The 24,282-nt window shown below is 40.2% G+C and overlaps 1 protein-coding gene across 9 annotated transcripts in view; it reads right to left on the bottom strand.

The window, feature by feature from the left end:
- mpdz (multiple PDZ domain crumbs cell polarity complex component) overlaps nt 1-13,253 on the bottom strand; it is a 49,008-nt gene extending 35,755 nt beyond the window's left edge. For 8 of the 9 annotated variants that reach the window (XM_085451378.1, XM_085451371.1, XM_085451372.1 and 5 more), the window contains exons 1-9: nt 13,085-13,253; nt 9,939-9,998; nt 6,749-6,915; nt 3,243-3,392; nt 2,499-2,638; nt 1,884-2,097; nt 1,538-1,660; nt 1,133-1,330; nt 385-487 (exon numbers count right to left, since the gene is read on the bottom strand). In XM_085451378.1, coding sequence (XP_085307504.1) covers nt 385-487; nt 1,133-1,330; nt 1,538-1,660; nt 1,884-2,097; nt 2,499-2,638; nt 3,243-3,392; nt 6,749-6,915; nt 9,939-9,954 — 1,111 coding nt within the window. In that variant the 5' untranslated portion in view covers nt 9,955-9,998; nt 13,085-13,253. The remainder of the gene's footprint in view (nt 1-384; nt 488-1,132; nt 1,331-1,537; nt 1,661-1,883; nt 2,098-2,498; nt 2,639-3,242; nt 3,393-6,748; nt 6,916-9,938; nt 9,999-13,084) is intronic. The other variant, XM_085451379.1, reaches the window with a different exon arrangement.
- Between the last annotated feature and the right edge of the window lie 11,029 nt (nt 13,254-24,282).

Genomic DNA, 24,282 nt, shown 5'->3' with positions numbered 1-24,282 from the left:
GAGGAATCAGAACAGTTGAGACACATAAATGGGTGAAGACATTAAATGTGTTTCAATTTGTGTTTCAATAAACGGAGGGCACTTTTTACTAACTTTACAAATTACAGATCCCTGAATATAATCAGAAATTTCAAACTATTTACAGAACGATCAGGTGTTCGGCATTCAATAAGATGCCACACAAATTATTTGTACCACTCCACTATAAAGGAGAACGTCACAGCCTGATACCTGCAGGCCTGACAGCAGCAGGCGTATCACTGCTCCTGTTTCTACCTGGTTTCTACTCTGGTTTTACGTGGCCTATCAACACAATTTAAAAACTGGCATATATAATAGAAATATAAAATCTCCATATTATTTTTAAAAAAATCAGTTTTTCACCTGAATTCTTATCTCCAACATAACCAGCAATAGTGATCCCGAGTCCTTGGGTGTTCTTAGTAAGGCTCACATCAAATGCCTCAGCATCCTCTTCCTCGTAGCCCTGCGTGTAGACGCAGAGAAATGAGTCAGCATCACAGCAGAAACCAAATGAAAGCGATGTTTTACTTTGGAACAGAAGAAAGGAAAATTGCGGCACATCAAAATACATTGTTTAACTTTGATTAATGAGCGCTCAGTACCTGTCAGCCAAAAATAAGACTCACAGTTACTGTGTGTGATCACAGGGATATGATGTTTGTCATTCACATTGTGAGTCACTAATCATTCAATCAAGTCAAAATAGAAGCGAGTGCTGAAAATGGCCATTAAATTGCTGTTTGTAGGAGGCTCTGAGCTTTTTTTTTTCCTTCTTTTTCTGGGAACGTAAAGCAAAGTGTGAGTCACAGGTGATGCAACCTGCAATTTTCTTTAATTGCATTTGTACTGGCTTGTCAAGCAGGAAGAAAAGATAAAACTGGATATAAAGGACCTGAAGTTTATGTGTGAAGTTTTTTATATATATAACTGTGTATGGTGTGTCTTGCATGGCAGGCAATTACCATCAGGATGACGGGTTCTCCAGAAAACGCTTTATTGCGAGGATAGTGCGAGTCATAAAATCAATTTGAATGAGACACGCGTCTCTGTGATGTAAAAAAAAATTAAAAAGAGGTATTTGGGTTTACAGAGGAACAGATGCCCTTACCTGCTGTTCGCTGACAGTGGGGAGCACCACAGGCATGACAGAAGCAGAGGGAGTCTCTTCCAAAGGACCTCTGGTAACAACCAGCTTCACCCTGTTCCCGCACTGCCTCAGGACCTGGGCCACCTGGTCGCTGCCCATGCCGAGCAGGTCGGTGTCTCCGATTCTCAGGATGTGGTCCCCGCTGCGCAGGCGGCCATCCTGTGGCAAGAAATGATTTCTATATTAACTCTGCGCTCATTATGGCATTGTCACTCCTAAGTGACAGGTAATTCTGTGCTTTCCTGCAATTACTCATTACACATAACTGACAGGAGTCATCTGTCTAGAACACTGAAAGTGTCATTGGCTGTGAGCGATGAAAAAAGACATGTCCTAAAGAAGTGACAGACACAGCTAAAGAGTCACCTGATCAGCAATGCCTCCAGGAAGTATAGTTTTGACTATAACCCCGGTGGTTTTTCCTCCAACAATACCAAAGCCAAGACCGGTGCCATCGTTGACAAGCTCAATCGTCTCCACATGTTGCCACTGAGACAGTAACAGAAGTGAAACACAATGTTACCCAGTGTCTTATTAGGAAAAATGTACATCACTTAACAGGTATGTTTGTTTTCTGTGTCGTGGTGCTGGATGGGGATTGCAGAGCAAAGAGCAAAGTGCATGTAGTTTCTTAAGTCCCCACATGGAAACTGTGTCAGATCACAACACGCTCCTTGCAGAGGCCCCACTGGTGTGTCAGTGTACTCATTACCGCGCTGGAGTTGGCTGATAATGTGCTGGCAGCAGAGGGCGTGCGGGACACTGCAGGACTGGCCAGCTGAGGTATTGGCCCTCTGGCCACTGTGAGCTGCACCCTGTCTGAAGCACTCTGCAGGATGCCTATAGCCTGCTGGTGGGTCACTGTCTTGTCCAGAGGCTGGCCATTAATGGCCAATATCTGGTCGGCTTCTTTGAGTTTCCCATCGCTGTAACGGGGAAGAAGCATGCAGCAGAGGCAAGGACACAGAATGAGAACCCTTATAGTCACCAGATACCACATTATAGCTTTAATCTTTGTACCTGTAACTTTGAATTTGTCTTTGGGTGAATACATTTAAGGGTGTTTATATCTGAAACATGAAAAATGCAGCTTCCACTCTTTTAGGATTGGTGTGACGCAACATGTGTTGCAACAGCTCACAACAGCTTTACTCTGGTATTTCCTGGCAAGTATAAAAGTATCTCTAATCTCCCAAGACAATCTGTAAACGCACCCACCTGACTGTCTGAAACAAAGTCCTAGAAATTTCAAATTAGAAATCAACAATTAACCAGATGCTGAAAGAATGTCTGGAAGACTGCATAGCAGCATGTTTTTCCTGCATACCAGTGAGCGACACTTCCTGGTTGAATTTCCTGGATGAAGATGCCGAGCTCTCCGCGGTTCTCGCTCTTTAGGCCCACCACGCTGAAGCCAAGACCTCCGGACACTGGCTTCTGCAGATCCACATGCGTCACATAACGTCCCTGCGTAATACACACACAAACCTTGTATTACATATATATATATATATATATATATATATATATATACACACATTGGCCTTGTGCTGATTCACTAAAGCATCAAAGCTACAGGCAGCCTTTAGAAGTCTATTTGAAGTGCCTCAAGAGAGAGGAGCACTGCAGAGTTTTCTTCTTTTTTTGACTCTCTTTGAATGTTTGGTTTGAGTTATAGGACTTATTAAAAAGTAATCTTGCTTATTTTTGTGTAAAAAATCAGTAAAATGTTAAAAGATTGACAAAAAAAGTCTACTGGGGTTTCAAAATAGACTTGCCACGATAGCATTATTTTAGCTTATGCGCATCCCTTTTCTTCTGCATATCCAGTTCTATTCTATTCATAAGCCTATCCCAGCTGTCGTAGGGCGAAACACAAGGTACACCCTGGGCAGTCACACAGAGAGACACTTTGGACTGTGGGAGAGAGCCTGAGTACCCACACAGACACGGGGACGACATGCAGATTCCACACGCTTTGTCAATATATGCCATCTAGCTTAAACCGACAATAAATTAACAAAATGTTAGCACGCATTACAATAACTGCCTCCCTTCTAGCTGTTTGTACCTGCGCCATGGAGTGGATAATATGTTCAAATTCTTCGGATGACGTCTTCCCATTGGCGTGCGTGGGAGCTGGGGTGTCTGAGCAGGAAACATGGCTGCCATTGGGCTTGGCTGCTGTGAGATCACTCCCTCGTGATAAAGGGACACTCCCCTGAAATGATAAAACAGAAATGTGAAAACTACAGATACCTCCCTGACACTTCTATGTTTACTCCTGGATTTTGGATCTTCCTTCTACATTCCTTTAAAGTGAACATGAAACACTACATATATAAAAGTTTACCCATCTTTCTCCTGATTGGCTGGCATACAGTGCTGTAGTATATAGACAAAACATAAAGAAAAGCATAATAGGTCCACATTCAAACACATGAATGCTATTGAATCAAATCCAAAACTGCTGGGCTTTCAGTTTGAATGGGGCATAACAGCTCAGAAAATCTCCAAAGCGATCCTGTACACAGCAGCAGTTGCTGGCTTTAATCCAACCAAAGACAATTAAAAGTTTTAAGGGAAAAAACAAAAAAAGGCCCATTATGCCTCATTTGTACTCTGAACATAAAGATCTTGCAAATTAAATTTTAGACACCAAAACTCTGGATCTGAGTGTCTAAAAAAACCACTGAGATGGCAGACAGTTTGTTATCCCTCCATGATTAGCTGCATCTATGGCACTCTAATCCTTCAGGAGATAATAGCTCTTAGCTGATGTTCCAACAGTGATGAGGCTCCAAATACAATATTTTTATCGGGGCCAGGGAGAAGCATCGCTGGCCATCTGGATGCTTTAATATGCTCGGCTCTTAATTACTGCAATGACTTTACTTGTGTGACAGATGAATTACATGAAGGCGACAACTACATAAAACAGTGTTTTCCCGATTTCATTAGCCAAAGGGTGTAATGCTTATGACTTTCCGAATTGGATTCAAAAGGACGGACGTAATGCACGGCAATAATTCTATAAACACTCCATTTGGCATATGGCGCTGCCAGGCTAAAGCTGTCCTTGTGAACTTGTGAAATTTGCATTAGGAAGTTGGACTGTGCGACTTTCAGAGCTTCGAGAACATGTACTGTACATCACGCTTCCTTTAAATACAGTCCCAGATTAGCACTCAGAAACAAAACTCCATTGGACAGGATGCATTAGTGCCGCACACAGCAAACAAAACCCCGTGGGCCCGGCTAAGTTAGCGTAGCATGCTGCTAAGTTGCCGTGCTCATGCATGAGCTTTGTTAGCTGGGGCCCAGCTAAGAGGATTAAAGTTCCAGTTTGGTTCTTGAACATTTAAGAAATTGTTTCTGCCCCACTTCACACAGTGGCAGCGGCCTCTTTCTCATTGGAGAGTAGGGCCTTGTCGCCATAGCGACGTGGGCTAAGCAAGGCCTAACTAGCAGAGCCAGAAGATGGGCAGTGACTGTGTGTGTGTGTTTGCGTGTCAGCCTCAAAACACAAAAACAAACCATCTCCCCAAATTGGTTCTGATTTACACGGCCACACAAACACAGCTTGGGTCTGAAAGCCCCAAAGAAACATAACACACTTATAGTTGTTGCTTTTTTATCTATTCATTTCTCAAAAATATTACTATTGTTATAACACAGAAAAGGTCCATCCTTTGGTTTGAACGAACTTTAAGTTGAATGGCTGCTTCTTAAGTTTTCTATTATAAAACAGAGGAATCTGCACACACACACACACAAAAGAAGGTACCTATTCTTGAAATAAGTCAAATCGCTGGCGCACAAAAATGCCACGGGGCTTTTTAAATCTAAATTCCACAAGGGGTAAAAAAGCGAACATCCCTTCCTCCCAGTGCATAGCTCGCATACTTTCGTCTCTTTCTCTGAAACGCTTACCCTGGCCCCTTTCCTCTGTGACTTGAGAGTGCTTTCCTTCCACTCAGATGTTTAATTCTCAATGGGGAGAATCAGCCAGAAAAAAGTATCTCTGCTCATGTACCCATATTATATCTGGCTTGTGTGGACCCTGACAGCAATTTGGCCATAGCGGCAAACACTACTGGGAATGGGGATTGAAAGGGTGAGGGGAGGATGTCTTGACATAAGCCAGAAGTAGAATCAGTGAGGTCACCAAGGAAGCAGGGAGAGATAAAAACCTGAATAAGGATATCAGAAACATTCCAGCCTAGCTGAGGTAGAGCTAAAGCAGGAGTTCCAGTTTTATCTTAGAAATTCCTTTTTTTTTTTTGTCATGATGCTGAAAAAACTACTGACAAAATCCCACTGCAGGTTCACTGAATACTGTTACAGGCCGGTCAGAGTGAACGAATTCAGATTGTCCCACAGACATGTAGAAATAGACAATAGCTGACCTGTAAGAACAGACACTTTAGCCACAACAGCAGGCTGGTCAAGGTGCAAAAGGTGAAGTCAATCAAACGCTAATGAGATTGGGAAAAGAACAAAGGAGGGAAGTAAAAGCACAGGAGGCCGCATGAGGAGCTAACCTTCAAAATAAAATAGGAAGTGCGCCAAACAGTGAGGCAGAGGAGGATGAGACGTGATGACGGAAAACACTCAACATAGAATTACAATAAATACGTGTTTAAGGCACTGACCATCCCTTAAATGGTTGCTGTCTGGAGTTTATGTGTGTTAAATATTAGAATCTAGCATAATTTCAGTGGTCAGAAGCCAAATATTCTCAAAACGCACCAGTCAGCCCAACAACTCCAGCATCACTTCCACTGCATACACAACTTCAACACTCAAGAAGGCATTTAGTGCACACAGTGTACGACATGTAACTAATGGCAGTATCCAAAATGAGTCCTGCCACAACTGTCGCCAGTGTGAAGCCATTAAAATGGGAATTCAAGGAGCCTGTGGCTGAAATAATACCTTCAGTTTTACATTAAGTCTGGGCAGGTCCCATTAAAGGCTAGGTTATGTCTCAACATCAAATGTCACCAGGAACAAGGTCCTGGCTCAAGCACTCCTCCACTACAATGGTACTATGAAAAATGAACAGCAGGTTTTAGTTCATATCAAATGACACAAATGCATCTGTTTAAATAAACTTCTATAATAACAATCTACTATCCTCTGCTATCCCATCATTTTTGTAGTTTATGAAATCTGATTAAATGAACCCGGGATCAGCGTGTTATAAATACATCATTCTTATTATTACCCTTAGTTAAGCTACCACAGGCCTAGTTTTTGGGCCATGATGCACTGGATGGTTCTTATTGATTCACCTCTTTTCACTCACTGTTTTTATAAACCACTCTGCATTTAATTGTTAGGTGTTTTACGAATCTGTGGCTCTCTCCCGCAGTGTCTTTTGAGACAACTATTGATAAGTTATATTAATGTATAAATATTACATTTAAAGTAAGTAGAAAGTGTTTTTAACCATCTGTGACATCATATAATCTCTATCCTTAAGACACACAGTCTAAGAAAAACATGGCATAAGAAATGTGAGCCAAATTGGAGGAAATATAAAACCTTTAAGCAAAAAGATTTGGGGTTTACCTGATCTCTGAGATGCTGGACAGACTTCTGCAAGGCCAGGATCTGATGGAAGAGGGGGCTCTGGAGCACTGACTTGAGCAGGCTGAGCTTCTCCTCAGTGGGCACTTCTCCCCGCTCCTTGAGTTTGGCCTGGAGTCGCTCCACCGCCTGCAAGGCACGCTGCGTGTCTGCAAACCGTCGCATGTTTCAGTGACAGCGCCAGAGTGAAGGCGACGATGCAGGCAGCCGGAGGTGTGGGAGTGACAGAGGTGGAGAGAGGTGGCGAGGACAAAGACTTCATCAGTTCATGGGTGAAGATAGCGAGGGTGGGAAGAGTGTTTGGATATTACCTCATTTATTCATTTAGGCATCCTGATTTAATTATTAAGAGGATTCTTTTAAAAAAAAGCCTCCACAACCATTTGAAACATGACTTTAACATATTTATGTTTAACAATAACTCAATGACTTGTAAATGTATAGGCTAGGCTTAGTTAAGGCCGGTTGACTCTCAACAGGCCTATATCAAAATCATGTAGCCACAAGCTTTTGCACAGAAGAAAAAAACTCAATTTTCAATGCACTGCTTGTTTTTGGAATAGCAATGTTTCCTTTTCTTGACTTTAGGGTCAAATGGTGGGTTACACAGGAGCGTAGAATGAATGGTTACCAGGAGGAAAAGATAAAAGGACTGGGACCTCCACGCTTTGTTTGCTGGATCCTCTATAAGCCCTACAACCGAGTAACTCCAGAGTGGCTTGTTAGTAAGGATGGGCCAGCCAGACGTCATCTGAGCAAAAATGAAGCAATTTCAGAAGCTCACCAACTGTGACTAACACCTAATAGGCCGTGCACGAGGTCCAAAACACTTTTTGCACTGAAAAGCTTTGTTGTTTGAACAAAAAGTTGTAAATAGGCCAATAACACTTGAGCCCTGTAAGATTTTTTTCTGCTCACCACTGGCTCAGTCCAGACAAATGTAAAATTTCCACTGTCCTTCCCTCCATGTGGATAATTAGGAATACTAAATCAATGTGGCATGGACAGTTAGGTCCATAAGTGTCTGAACAAAGACACTTTTCCACAAAAGTATTGCATTAACTGTTTACGAATTGCAGTCAAGCTAACATAATTTTTAATATAAGGACTGTAAGAACCCATTAGCATAAGTTAATGCTGTTTTTCGCCTGTGTAGATGCTGCTAGGTGTTTACTGCAGTCACCTTCATGTGCTGCTTGTTTGAAGCCCTTTGCTGCAATTAGTTTTGTCTTTAGTAACTGAAAAGCATGCTCTGTTGAACACTAGGTCCCTTACATGTTCATTGAATTGATTCTGTAGTATTCTTTGGGTCATTTTCCATTTACACTCTGAAACACCATCCAACCAGTTTTGCATTTGGCTGAATCTGAGAAGTGTATAGCTCTTTATACTTCAGAATGTATCCTGCTGCTTTTACCAGCATCCACATCAACAATAAACACGTGTGACCTAGGTCTACCTGTAGCCTTACATACCCATAGAATAACATTGGCTTCACGTATGCTTTGGATCGTGAACTGTTCCTTGCCTTCTCTCATGCTTCTCTCTTCCCATAATTCTGGTCTAAGTTAACCTTGGTTTCATCTCTCAAAAGACTTTTTTCAAAACTGTGCCGGCTCTTTTCGATTATTTCTGGTCTAGTCAAAGTCTAATCTGTCCTTCCTGGTGTTGGGGGTAACCAGGAGTTTGTACCTTGTTGCATGAAGGCGTCTCTTGATTGTATGATATGCCTACATCCTGGAGTGTAGTCTTGACTTGGTTATATGTTGTTGCAAAGTTGTTTTGATTAGTCGTTGAAGTAATTCTGTAACTACCCACTTTAGTTTTCTTTCGATGTTGAATGCACCAGACTGACGAACTCTCTGACAGGTTTATTTGGGTTTTTCAGCTTAATGATAGCGTCCCTCATTTGCATCATTGTCTCTTTAAAACCTCAGATTGAGAGTTCTATTGAACTGCTAATGCTGGCATAAAGTTCAACATTTGGACTCATTACTTCCCTCATAAATGAGTAATGAGGGAATCGACCTCACCTGCCAATGAAACTACTTGTCAGTCAAATGTCCAACTACATTTGAACGTCTGAAAATGGGGTGCTATGTATAAAAATGACGGTAATTCCTAAACAGTTAATGCAAAACTGTTGCAAAACCCCTTGAATTAAAGTTAAAAGTCTGCACTTCAGTCACATCTTGACTAATTTAATTAGAAATCCACTGTGACTGTGTACAGAGGCAAAATCACAAATAATGCGTCACTGTCCAGAAACCTAAGGACCTAACTATGTGTGAGTTTGCAGAAGAAAAGGTGGTCCTTGAGCAAAGCCTAAGGAGTCACAGATACATCAGCCAAATGTGCTAATTGCCATAGACCTACTGGGAAAGAAGATGACATTTACCAATGGCAGGAATAATGAGCTGACTAAATGTTTAACTGTAGAGTGATAAAGAGTTGAAATACGTTAAAACAAGCTTCTTTTTTTGTGAAACCCAACCAATAAATCTGTATTTTCAGCCAAAATGGACTTATTAAAGATCTGGAGCTATATGAAAACTCTGATTTTGTTTTTTAATAATAACGCAGAAACGATGCTTAGGCTAATTTAGAATTAGTGTTATCAGTTTTTCCAGCAGAGCAGTGCCTGGAGCACACGTATTCATCACAGTTCATCATTTGCAGCTGACAAACACACAGTCAACATTCGCGTCCTGAGAGTGACCACAGATTGCTGTTTTAAAGAAAGAAGCTGGCAGCACCAATTTGGCGTCATGCTTGACAGTTGGGCAAATAAATCTCTATGGGCACAAACAAACAATCAAATTTATGGCAACATTATCAGATATGGCAACATTGGCAGCCCACGGACATTGAACTGAATCCAGGGCCTCTTACGCTGGTTGAGAAAACTCTCAGCTTAAGCCAAATGTGCAAAGCACAGCCAGCAGAGACGGACACCCAAACCCCCGTGCAAAAACTGCTCATTTTTAAAAGAAGATTTTCTTTTTTTTTTGATTATGGCAGTGTTGAATCTTAATTAAACCGAGTACTGGTACTGGATTCAGCAGTCTGCTATCATGACCACATTCAACCCTAAAGCTGGTTCAATCATGGATGAAATCATGAATATTTTATAGATGCCTGGCATAAAACAATTAAAAAACCAAACACTTACCCATTGTTTCTATCATTTTTAGAGCGTCGGATGAATGTGTAGTGTTCCCTTCATCAAGGCCTGAAAATGACAAATTCAGTATTTAATGTCTTTTTGTGAGCAATCAGAGAACTAAATATTAGACCACTAATTCACGCTGTTTCCTTTTATTTTTAACTTCCACAAAGCTCTCAGAGCAAGAAAAATGGCTCATGCTCCTCCTGGGTTCTCCTCCCAACTTACACATTTTCTGTTCAAAAGATTAACATTAAAAAGAAACTAGATTTATTTCATTTCTGTTAGGTCCATATTTATCTCTGAAGAATGCTTCACTGTGTGCATCAGAGCACCATTGTGCTGAATAACTGTCCCAGTTTGTCGAGTCTCTCGACAAACCGGCTGCCAGAAAAGCGCTTCTACTCAAGCTTCTTAGTTCCCTTGTATTCCACTAATGCTCTTATTGATGAATAAATACCAAGTAATTTACATTACTGAAATTTCATACAGCCGGTATTAGATGAAGCTTGAGTATCCATTTTGCTTTTATCAGATAAATATCACCTCACTTCTCATACAACAATGATAATTAATTATCCTCTCATACAACAATCTTATAAGCTGCTTTAAAACTAACACAACACCCTGCTAACATGACAATTTTCGTATTTAATTGTTGTTCATTTTTTTCCTTATAAATTACAAGTTTACACTGACTTTTTATTTGCAGTGTTACTTAGCTCATAAATGAGTGTTTAAACTGTTGGTCAATATTAGGAGTGGGGGGTGGGCGAGCAGATAGAGCACAGTATCGCACTAATTTAGGTGGTGATATTGTATTAGTTCTGCGACACCAAAAAATACATTTTTATTAGCTAAATTAAAATTCGTTGGGTATTACTACAAACAAGATGGATCATCTCGTGCAACACCAATCTGAGATAATGGTAAGTGTGCAAACTTACTTTACACTGGCTCGACCAAACTTGTGATTGTCCAGAGCTTGAGGGTAAGGTAAGGTGATAGCACAGGTCACCTGATACGAGGTAACCTTTCTGCAAATAGTTGCAGACTGACTTGGAATGACTGCAATCGCTCTCAGGGAGATTGTCAAAGGTTTGCAAATAATTGCTGTCTAATTTACAGATAGATTGAGTCTTTGTCAATGAGCACAACGCGAGAGGACTCAACTCCACTGGCTGCCAGTTGTTTGTATTCTGGTTATATTCTCGTAGAGCCGGAAGGCTGCTGAGTGTAAATGTAATAGTTATGCAGACAGATTACATGTAATTGTCAAACTGACCCCAATCAATCGTAGATTGATATTATAGCACAGTGAGCTGGTCTTATGGCAACATTAATGTCAGGTTTTAGTGACAGTGCTGGTGTGTTTAATTGTCATTTGCCTTTTCATTATCATTGAACAACAACATTATGATGGTTACCACTGGCTTTTATAATGTCTATGGTAACACACAGCAAAAGAGGAAAAAAGCGCTTATATTCTGCACAAAAAAATACCTAAAGGGATACCTGATTATGAAGTAATCAGCTCAGGAATTTATAGTTATTATTTTAAATTCCCTAAAAGCTGCTTCAGTAAATCACCCTTGCTATTGACTGGTGTCATCCTGCTCACTGTTCCTTTCAGACACATATTTTCTGACTATTTTACCTGGAAAAAGTCTTAATTTACCAATATTTCATTGTACCATTGTGCTTGAAATCAAAGTCTCATTTTGCACAATGGGTGGATTCAAACATCTATGTGAAGTCTGGCTATTTGTTCTATCGAATCTGTCAAAAAAAATATATCTTTGTGAAACTGACTCCAAATGCTGCCTTGGAAAAAAAACTGTTACCTTCAAAGTGCATGCAATCAGATCAGAAAGGCAAGAGAAGGAGCAGTGACTCCTCTACTGTGTAAAAAAAAAAAAAAAAGACAGTGCCAATAAGCTCATAAAGACTCTCAGTACCTTTAAAGCTTTAAAAGCTAACAGTAATGCATGATGAAGGTGATCATGTTGTTTATATTTGCCTAATTCTTTTAAGGGGTGCTTGCTAACAGAGCCCATGCAGGGAACATGGCACTTGGCTGCAGAGAGTGGCTTTGTAAGCAAGCATGATATGACTCAGGGAGACGTTACACGATTAAAGGAGATTGCTCAGACAATTAAAAGCCCTGTATAGACTCTCAGAATAGCTGCAGTATCTGTGGCAAAAGGATCACCACAGCTCTGGTTTGTTTATGCATTTGCTTCACTCATTACTGCATGTGTCCTACCTTTTATGCTGAGTGATGAGCTAGTATGTTAGCCGTGTATTTCACTCATGTAGTGGTGTATTTATGTAATAAATCTGCCTTCACACGCACCTTACAGTCACTTGTGGCAACAGTAGTATACTATATGTGGGTTTTTTTCAATGACATATGTGGTTCAGTGTCTGAAAGTAGCTTTACCATTCCTTAAGTGAATCGCTTAAGGATGCACACACTATAGTGGTATGTAATGAATCACAGAAGGCCGGAGGAGCTCATTAGCCGCTATTACACACTAGATATCAGTCTCCAAAAAAGTCGTTTAGCTCCGCGGGTAGCATTTCCTTGCGAAAATAATCATTAGTGAGGTTTGTGGCGAGTATAGTTAGCTAATAAGAAAACGCAGTTATTTTATCGCGGAGTTCCTACCCACCAAAAATCAAAGAAATTAGCACTATACCCGTGTTATTTCTTGCTTAATAAAGCGTTTAGTACGTCGTATTTGTTTAAAGCTGGTATCGGGACAATCCGATTTTCTCAACCCCTCCTCCTCCTCCTCTTTCCCCATCTCATCTAGCAAGAAAGCAACAGGCTTCCCGACGCGGGGACGGGAAAGAAGTTACACACTATCAGGGCTCTGTATGGCCACAGAAAATCGCCCAAGCTGGCTTCTTGCAGTATATATAAACACTTTTACTTGAAAAAAAAAGCCTCTTGGATCTATTTAAAGGCAGTCTGGTGTGATTATGTGACCAACCGCTATAGAAGACGTCTCACAATGTTTTCCTCTAATTAGCGACATTAAAGCTAACAAAGGGGGTGTCTAGCTTGAGAAAAGCTGAAGTTAGTACACACCGAAGACTTCAGTAACGTTTCCTTAAGCGAATCCCGTTTAAAGAGAGTCACTTACATGAGTGTGGACGCTCTGCTTTCCCGGCGGCCAGGATCTTGAGCTATCCTCTGTTGTCCTGCGGCTAACGGCGCACTGACTGGGGCTTAAAGATGGGGCGTAGAGTAACTCGATCCTATGTGGACACTTCCAGCGATAGCCGCACCGACAGTTCAGCTGGGGCTGAGGCGCCGCTTGCTGGCTGCCCTGACAACTAGGCCCTACATACATGGAAGAAGGCCTGGCTGCCGTGTAGGGCCAGAGCTAAAGTCCCAAAAACAAAGCAAACTCACATAAACTTTAAATGCACACTTAAAAAGAAGTGCAATTTCAACAGTACAATTAAGTTTGTCTGCAGAACAGAGAAATCCTGCTCCTGTAAATGAAATAACTATTTGTGCATAAATTGTAAGAAATAAATGTGTAAAATTATCTAATTTCTCAGATTAAACTGTGATTATAACACTTTTTTTTGGGGGGGGTATTTAATAGAAAAGGATCTTGTTTAAATTACTGTTAGAAAAAACCCAGAAATTTATATAGATTTTTTAAAAACATGAATCTTTCTGTTATTTATTTGCTTATTTGTTAGTTTGGTGTATTATTAATGAAAACAAGGGATTTCTTTATCACTAGGAAGAGCTGTAAAACTTTTCAAAATACATTTTAAAGTAAAAAAGTTATGGCCTCCCTCAAATTTTCCAAAGCTGTCCAGTGAGCCAGATCAGAGCCTTCGCTGGGTGGCATTTGGGAGAGGGTGAGAGGTAATGTCTGTAATGGACATTATCTTGGCTAGTATCCTCTCACCCATCACCTCTATGGAGTCTAGGGGCTGGCCAGGATGGAGCTGGCCCTCTTTACCAGTCTATGCCTTCTCCTGCCAAAGTGCTACCCGACTTAATAGATGCTGTAACAAGAGAGACAGAGGGGCATGAGGGGTTAACCTACCCTGCCTATAAACCGACATTTAAGTGGAGAAAAGACAGCAGAAAACAGCTTTCCAACTGCTTTCATGGGGCAAACAACAGGAAATTACAGATAAATCACAGCAAAACTTTCACAGAAGGTTATTACCTGAAAAAAGTTGGTCTGGGAGACAAACACACACAGCCCAGCGATTTTGTCTGAGGCAGTTAAACTTGGCCCTTAAAATTATTACTTTTGAGGAACACCTGACCTCAGCGACCCGAACGTGAATCACAGGTGCAGAAGTGTATTTGTTTAAGTGCCCTTGAGCAAACACACAGTCTCTAAAATGCATAAAATACACTATAAAGGAAGAGTAATATTGCGCTCATTCATATTAGATATATTGAAGTTACCGTGAGGCCCATGCCTACCATGGCTGGAGCCCGGGGATGTATTTGTTTTAATAATTCATGTTTTCTCTGCATTTTTTTTATATGCTGCACTAATTATAAACAATTCAGCGAATTGTTGGAACGGTTTTCAGTCAATCCAAAGCATTTGTGTGAGAGTCCAATCAACAGGGCAGTTTATGCTTCTAATTAAATATGACTCCCATGCACTGCTAGCTTGTTAACCACATACAGCTCACCCACACACTTATGCATGAATACTTCATGCTGCCACCCACACAAGTTCATGGAAAAGCTAGATATTTGTCTAATATGCATTTAAGTGTAATGAACAGTATACTCTGTGCTTTTATTACTTCACAAGATGATGTGATTTTAACTCAAAATGCAGAACATTTAGTAGACACGAGAAAAGAACTTGTCATCTGTTAATTGTGACTCAGATCTAGCAGCACAACAGAAATGTAGCAGTGCTGTAATTTGCATTGTTTTCCACATTGTTGCAAAGGAAAAGCAACTATTAGGCACTGGCTGGTCAAGAAAGCCTCTTAATACTATTTCTGCCCTCTCCAGAATTGCTTTTATTTTTATGGATCAAGACCTCAGAGGAGAGCAGGAAAGAACAGGGTCAGTCTGTAAGAAGTCATTTCACCAACGGGGAGAGGGATACAAGCTGCTTTCAGGGAGCTGATACTGACTAAATCCCTTCACCATTTATATCTTTACTTCCACCTCCCTGCTTATCCACCCTGTAACTCCCCTCTTACTCTGACAATAAGCCACTTTTATGTGGGAGGTCTGACTCAGCCAAATGCTGAGAAAGACAAGAGATTGAAACAAGATAGAAAGGAAGAGAGGTGGAAAAAAACATCTTAGCTCAGTGTTAAGCAGCTTCAGCATTTTATATTTTTATACCTGCCTGTCACAGGCCTTCAGCATTAGTCATTGTTTGAGACAGCCTAGTTAAATCTGTCATAAATGGATTCAGATCTCTTTTCTCAATACTCTGAAAAAGGATTATTTTAGCTGCATTTAACTGTTTTTTGGACCAATTCAGCATTTGATGTACAAAGCTTTGCAAAAGTCACAAATCATCCCTTATGTCCTTATATTTTGCTTCCAAGGAGTCAGGTTTTATTGCTCTTGAGCAGTAGTTCTCCAGGGTTTCTGAAGGTCTGTCAAAGTTTATCTTTGGTCACGGGCTGCTTTTTACTCATTCAAAGAGATATTAGCTGAAAACTTGGAATATTTCGGCACAGCACCTCAGAAACTGGGCAAGTGAAGTATAGAAGAAAAAGTAGCAGACCTAAAACGTTATCTGTTGCAAATGAACAGTATGTGAAAGCAATGTCCTTAAGAAAAAGGTGGGAAAAAGACAGCAAAGAGTTGACACAGGACATGAGAGATGCTACTGGACCTTCAGTTGATCCGTTTACTGTTACTGAAGCCTCATCAGAAATAGTCTCAGTGGAAGAGTGGCTGTCAAGAAGCCTTTCTTAAGAAAGGGAAACAGGGAGACAAGCCTGAGATATGCCAAATTACACAGCAACTGGACTGAAAATCAGTGCCTACAAGTCTCATGGAGCAATTAATCCACATTTGAAATTTTGGGTTCAAATCATTGTCAACAGAGGCACTATGATGGGTTGGAGCTGCATTTCAGTCAGTAATGTTCAGGGATTCAAATATTATTTACAGAAACAATGAATTGGAAACATAATTACACAGAAATGTACAGTCAGATTTGGATCCACCATGCAATACCATCTGGAAACGACTGACTGACTTCATTTTTTAACATGACAATGATCCCAAACACACTGCCGTTGCATTAATATTATACCTGGATAGAAAAACACACAGTGGAACATTATCAGTCATGGATTGGCCTCCTCAGAGCCTGGATCTCAACGTTATTAAAGTCATGTGGGATCCTCTTGACAGGGAACAGAACAAAAGGGAGCCAAAGAAGAGCTTTGAATGTCATTCAAGAAGCCTGGAGAACTATTCCTGAAGACTGCTGAAAGAAATTATTATTATTTCACATTTTCTGAGCAAAGGAAAGTTCAAGTTAGTTGTTCAGTTCTACATTTTATACAATTTATTATGATTTAAATTTCCAAGTGTTCAAAAATATGAATATAAGAAAGTAAAATGTGTCAGTATTTCAAATTTGATACTCATATGTGTCCAATATTAGAGTTGGTGTAATTTCTAGTACAACAATCTAACTCTGCACCTTACACATATAACAATAAACTCCCAGTTCTGTTGGGACCAAAGTCTTTCTATGTGACTATATGTGACTGTGCTAACAGTAACAAAGGGACTGGCACACTTAATATCCATGTTAACATGATTAACACTATTACCAACATATATGTTGTGTGAATAGTGTGCGGAAAGCTAATACACAGTACTTTGCACCACTTACGTTCACACAGCCTGATTGCAATTGACTGTGGAGATTAATCCGACGAGTGATTATTCAAGGGCGCTGTGATTCCGCAATACAACAACATTTTAAAAAATCACAGTTACTTCCTCTACACTGCACGAAAACTACACATTTTCATGAAAAGTACAGCTTTCTAGATATCATGTTTTGTTGGAAACACACTTGCTATATGAAGTCATATGGTGTAATAAAAAAAAAACAACCTGAAGGAATCACAAATTCAGTGTCTGAATCATATTGGCAGAGTGAATGCTGGTATTGTCTGACTGTCTTGATTTATTGCCAATAAATCCATCAACATTCAAATAGCCGTTGGAACAAAATTTTCCCAAATGGTATAAAAAAAGCTCACGGAAAGATCTGAAAGTCGTACTTTTATTTTTCATATTAAAAGGTCTAGCCTGAATAATTCACTAAGTACTTGTGCAGCACTCTATAATACAGCTTCTTGACCACTGTGGGAGTGCGTGTTGGGTCAGTGCTAGTAAATGGCAAAACAAAAGGAAAAGACTAGAAGATTTAAGAGTTTTAAAACTAGAAGGTTGTCTTGATAGCGGCCTTACAGTAGGTATTTCTAGTCTTGTATCAGTGGTTCCTCAGGGTCAGTAAACTGAAAATTGAAAGTTTGGCCTGATATTGTCGTCGAGCAAAGGTCACATGAATCGTAGGAAATCAATAAGCCTGGTCCTGTTGGGAATGTGAATGTGCAGATGGAATTTAATGCCGGTCTCGGGGCTACTTTTGAAGATTTTAGACACTTTGAGAGGTCGTTTTGTGTCTTGGAGGGTTTAGTCAGAAGGGAAGTCATAGGGTCACCCAAAAATCAATCACCCTCTGCCACTTGAGAGCATGAATGTCCGTGGCAAATGTCAAGCCAATCGAGACAAAAATAAAATCAAATGAAAAGAGTTTTTTTAAAAATGACTGCTGAACTGCAACCCTTGCTTTTCTCTGGTACTCAGCACAGATCCGGGTCAGACATGCAATACTAAAGTAAGAAAAACGAGTTTACAAGACAATGGTGGTATATTGCAAGTACAGTATAATCAATAAAGAGCTTTACGTGCTATGAAAGATTAGAGTATATTATTTCAGAATTTCAATGTGCAATAACCAACAGTTGTGATATGAGTGAACGTGATTAGTCATCAAGTATCTTAAATGTGTGAGCGTTGGCATCTGTGCCATTACTTGGTATTGTTAGGTGTGGCTGTGTGCAGGCAGGAATAGGACCCAAGGTGCAGACTCCGGAGACAGACGTGAACTCAAAAAAGGCTTTAATTTAATACTCAAAATATAACAAAACTAAAAAAAACTCAACACAAACTTAAACTAGAGAAATGACAGAACACACAGCTAAGAAAACGGTAGATCGCAACACAGACACAGAGAAACACAGGGCTTAAATACACAGAAGGAGCAATCAGGGAATGAATAACAGGAGGGAAACACAGCTGGGGCAAATCAGAACTGACGAGACAAAAGAAAGCGTAAACTGCACACTGAGATAAGACAGAGACCTTCAAAGTAAAACAGGAAACACATTAAAGACTCACATGCAGGCACTACAGAGGGAACAGAGACGTGGGACCAGGGCAGACACAAACACTGACTGAACACGGGGATATAGGAACTTAGGATACACATAGACGCGAACTAGACAAGGGGATGCAGGTGATAAGGGAGACAGAGCAACTAAAGAAGACATAGACATAAGCCATAAGACAGAACTCAAAGAAACCAAAAACTAGACAGTATAAATAATATCGTAAACTCAAAAACCCTGGGTCAACGACCCAGGCATCCTAACAGGTATAAGTCGTTGATTGCTAACCCGACCTGCTAGCTTATTACCGACAATTTATTGCCTCCACCGTCTTTTCAGCTTTCTGTAACGCTACACTAAAAGGAAATTACAACCTGCATTATGTGAAAAAGCTGTGAGAGAAGGTAACAGACAGACAAGTCCTCAATATCTGACCTCAGGGAATCTGACAGCTGAAATTAGGGCCTTAAAGCTCATATTTCACAGTGAGTACTGCTCTCGGTTTCATTATATAGCACTGAAGGGCTTCTGAATGCACTGTGAGTCACAGCAGGTGAGGTGAGCAGCTATAACGTTGAATGAATGATGTATTAAATGTCCATTCAGTCTTTAAAGGCTAGCGTTGCTCTGTTTCGAAGAGGGAAAAAAAAAACTTTGGTTAATTTATATATGACCAAACTGCTCCTTTCACCAAATGTCTTTATATTTGAGTCTTCACCTATTATTGTATTTGATTGACACCGTCACAGCATGCTTTTCACTGTGTTAAATTGCAAGTCTTCTTTGAACAACTCTACAGGTGGTTTGACTACATTCACTGCTGTTATGAAGGCATGTCATACAGACTCTATCCGACTGTGACACATTATATAATGTTGCCTTTAAAACTGAATTTAAGTGTTCAACTTTAGGTTGATAACTCTTGGGTAATAGTTTTAGCCTTTGTCTTAAGAAAGATTTTCACATATTTCTTCTATTATAACTCAGATTATAAGAATTTAAACCCAATTTGTTTCTTGAAGAACCTTAAAATGAATAGTAGCCATGCTAACAGCTGTGTGAGGAGGCTAGTTAGCATGCTAACTTGTTGATAGTAAATTTTTTTTGCATGTTTAGCTTTGCTTCTTGGTTGACCATATTTAATATGTATGTGAATTAGCACTAAACAAAAAGTACAGTTGATTTTGAAATGTGACCTTTAAAAAAAGAACCCAATACATTGGAAATTTATTAAGTATTTATGGCTCTAATGTAGCTGTGTGCTAGCTGAGAGATGACTAGCATACAGTAGCTGTGTCCCAAAACGTAGGCTGCATCCTCCGGAGCCCACTTTTTTAGACCGATTACGTCACAGCGACGCGATGAATGTTGTACCAATTCGTAGACTGCTCCGAATCTGGCCGACAAATGCATCCTCCTTTTCCCCAGATTTGAAGGATGGGTCGGGTGTATCCTTCGTGGCCCACCATATCCCAGAATTCATAGTGCAGCCTAGCCAATTCCAGTTTCCGACAATGGCGGCTGCTACTAAGTTTTAATATTACTCTTATTACTCTTTGTGTGTTACAAAATAAACTTTTAACATATTTTCAGGGGGAAAAGTAGCTGTGTAAACTTCAAATATCTGCTTGGTTTATCAAGACGTCACATATTTGCACAAGTGCTCAGACGTTTTCAGAGACGTCTGTTACCCACCAGATCCATAGTGAGTTGGGGGTTCAAGGGTCACTAGAACAGCGGCGAGAACAGCAGACTCCCGGCTTAATCATTTTCAGACCCCCGCGGTCTTTCACTGCTCAGGTTAAACATGATATATAAGTTACTCAGATAACTGAAAAATGTTATTGTTTGGCTTTTTTTGGTGTTTTATTTGTTCCGGAGTAAATCGGTTTGGCTGAAATCTGAAGCCTAGACCGCCCCATTTCACAGCCTTGCACTTCCAGCCTTCTCGATCCTCCGAAGGATGCGGCCTAGGTTTTGGGACACAGCTAGTATCTCCCTGGAGAAGATGAGAGAGTTAAGCTAATAATGTTACCTTTTAAGGTAAGTAAAAATACTGTGGGTACAGGCGTTTGAATATTTGTCATAATTTTTAAAGCCAAGTTACACTGACGTGGCTTGTATTTGCATCTAAATCACTTTGTCAGCATCTTATTTTATCAGCATTTTCACACCACACTTTTAAGGGAGATGATCAAGGAGTTGCCTGTCACGATGATAATAAATAATGTAGTGTTGTTTGTTGAAAAGCTGAGGAAGTAGCTGCCATGTTGCATGTGTGACAGGGTATAAAAAGTGGTTCTTGTCAAGAATCTCTAAGAAAACTGCTTTTTAACTGATCTTTGATGTAGCGATAAACATGACCACCTGCTTACAGTACGGCAACATTTCTAGACAGCCACTTACATTTTGAGTATGAGCCTATAGAAACAAAATACACTGAATTTCATCAGCTTCTAAATCAAAGCCAGATGTGCTAGCAAACAGATGCCTAGTTTTCACAGGACTTTATGCAGGTCTGTGAAAAACTAAGTACACCACAATTCAATAACTTGTATAACCATCTTAGCAGCAATAACTTGTAATAGCCATCTTCTGTATGACTTTATCAGTATCTCACACTGTTGTGGGGGAATTTTGACCCGCTCTTCTTTACAGTGTTGGTTCATGTCATTGATATTTGTGGGTATTCATTTATGTACAGTTTCTCTAGAGGACCCACCACAGTATATCAATCAGGCTGAAGTCTGGACTTTAACTGGACAACAGCATATTTCCTTTTTGTTTCCCCCAAACATTCTGTTGTACATTTACTGCTGTTTTTAGGATCATTATGTTGTCCTACGTTAGCTGTTGGACAGATGGCCTCAAATCTTCAGGAGTTCATGGTCAACTCGGTGACTGCAAGATTCCCATATCCCGTGGCTACAAAACAACCAAATCATTACCCTCCCACCACCATGCTCGATAGGCATTTATGCTCATACGCTGTGTTTGGTTTTCACTAAATATGGTGGTGTGCATTATGGTCAAACATCTCCATGTTTGTATGTCTGTCCCAGGGACATTGTTCCAGGGGTCTTGTGGTTTGTGCAGCTGCAATTTTGCAAACATAATCTTTGCTACCATGTTTTTTTAGAGAGAAAAATCTCTCCAAGCAAGCCATACTTATTGAGTCTGTTACTAATTGTGCTGCCATGAACTTTAACATTTAACATGTTATCTGAGGTCTGTATAATGACATATAGCTCTTGGGATTTAGCAGTTTGTTGGAGCAGTGCACAGTCTGACCTTGGAGTGAATTTGCTGGGACGTCCACTCTTGGGAAGATTGTGGCATTGTGTTAACACACACCTGAATGCTTCAGATCAACAAAATTCTGCTTTTAAGCTTTTTCTTTTTTCCACATGAGTGTAGATGCTAACATTCTTTGTTGTCTGGTGCTGGGCAGGTATTTCACCCATTTTATTTCTAGAACAGCTATCATACAATGTTCCACAGACAGAAGCAGTTTAAGTGACAGTTCAAGGGTTAGTGGAAAGATTGATCCTGCTCATTTGTCCAGGACTGATTGGCTACTGGGAGCAATGGGAGAGAAAGAGAGATCCCAGAAGGACAAAAATCCAAGTGTCATGAAGACCCTGAGAGCACATCTGGATCACATTCAGCTTGCTTACAGAGTTGGGAATGCCATCATCTACATGCTCAATTGTGTCTACACAAATCTGGATCTACCTGCAGGCACTGTGAGGGTCGTGTTTTTTACTTTTCCAGTGCATTCAATACCTTCAGGTCAACCCTCCAGGGTGATAAGCTGACAGCGAGGCAAGTGGATGTCTCTTTCGTGTCCTGGATTGTTGATCACCTGACAGGAAGACGACAATATGTGCGTCTTCAACATTGTGTATAAAAAGGATATCAGCAACACAGCAGTACCACAAAGGGGTATCCTTATCCGTTCCTATTCACCCTCCACACCACGGATTTCAGCCAAAGACCTGCTATCTTCTGAGGTTTTCCGATGTCTATGGTGGTAAGATGCATCAGTGAGGGTGATCAGATGGAGTTCTGGGCTGTGGTGGACTCCTTTGTCAGAAGCATGAGTAGAATCTTCAAGTCAAAGTGACAAAGAGCAAGGAATTGATTGTGGACTTTAGGAGGACCAGGAAACCAGTGACCCCTGTTCAGTCCAGGAGGTCGATGTGGATGTAGTGGAAGACTATAAATACCTCAGAGTACACACTCACAATAAACTGGACATGATTAAACACTACTGGATTGTTTAGGAATGGGCCAGAGTTTCTATTTTCTGAGGTTTTCTATGAGTGTGTTGTGGCCGGTGCCATCCTCTATACTGTTGAATGCTGGGGCAGCAGGTTGAGGGTCACAGATGGCGATAAATGTAATAAACTCATACGCAAGGCCAGTAACATTGTGGGGATGGAGCTGGTCTCCTTTAAGGTGTTGTTGTAGAGGTGGATTTTGTCCAAGATGAGGACAATGCTGGACAAAAATGATAGAAACAATGGGTAAGTATTTGGTTTTTTAATTGTTTTATGCCAGGCATCTATAAAATATTTATGATTTCATTGGCCAGTCACGGGAGCGCGTTCAGCGAGACTCTGAGATTACCCAAATGCACAGCTGAACGACACAGGAAATCACTCCTGTCTGTGGCTATCTGTACCACTCCTTCATCTAATGCACAGTACACACTGCAGTAACTGTACACAGTTAATGTTTGCACATCCTTTACAGAGAAAATAATAAAGTTTTACAGTTTGATATGAGGGGCACCTCAGTTTCAACCATATATATTTAACTTGTGTTATACTGGGATATTTATAATTGAGCTATTTGTATATATTAGAGGTCGTTTTTTATATTTTGTAACTTTGTAACATATTGTTTCATTTAATACATACAATACATGTAATGACGGATCAGTGTGACATTTTTACATTTGGTAACCTGGATATCTTTTCCCTCAAATGAACATATAATGTAACACAAAGCTGAAGTTTCAATTAATTTAGCATATTATGTAATTAACCTGCTTATCTATCCAGTATTTGTGCAATCGCCCTGCTAGCTTCCTGGCACCTTCGCTGTGACAATCTATCACCGATGAACAACACTGTGGTGCTTCCTTTGTACCTTTTTGACTGCAGATGAAGCAAATGAGATACAACATATTACAAAATGTGCCTTAGTGCTGCTGGTAATTGCATTTTTTAGCTCTGGAAAGAACCAGTGCCTCCAGTCTTCATGCTAAGCTAATCTAATAGCCTCTTACTATGGCCTTTCACTTTGGCATCATTAAGTATTCCACAGAGCGAGTAGTCCTCCTTTAATTTAACTCTCGTAAAGAAAGCAAATAAGAATATTTCCTAAAATGTTCACTTACCATTCCTTTCATGTTTTCAGTCAAAGCAATTTGCCGAAAGATAAGTTTACTAAATTGGCTCTTTTGAAGCTATAACTCTTGAAGGAGGAAGTTCTATTTATACTGTTCCTAACTGCATGCCCATATTTGACTGCATTTCTCTGCACAACGGTCTCTCTAAAGGTAGCGATTGTGTCTTGACTCCATATAATTTACTAATAATACAAATATAATGTGCACAAGTCATTGCATTGGCATAAAAAGGGATGACATAAACAGTAAAAGAGTCTTTCCTTTTACATTCCACTGATCTCATTTCAAAGTGTAATGCGTGGAAATCCACCCGACCAATGAGAACTCCAGAACAAGAGAAAGCAGAAGTAGGACATGCACCATTCTCCGTGCCTCTTTGAATTCCTGTAGATTTGATCTCGTCTTTCCCAGACTTACCTACGCCTTTAAATAACATGAATGGCACAATATAAGATAAACTTAACTTTTCAAAATAAA

This window comes from Copadichromis virginalis, linkage group LG3 (assembly GCF_057382275.1).
Source record: "Copadichromis virginalis isolate Kocher_CV1m ecotype Utaka linkage group LG3, C_Virginalis_male_GT1.1, whole genome shotgun sequence".
NCBI lineage: Eukaryota > Metazoa > Chordata > Actinopteri > Cichliformes > Cichlidae > Copadichromis > Copadichromis virginalis.
The sequence above is the reverse complement of the archived record's forward strand: the minus strand, read 5'-3'. Positions and strand labels throughout refer to the sequence as shown.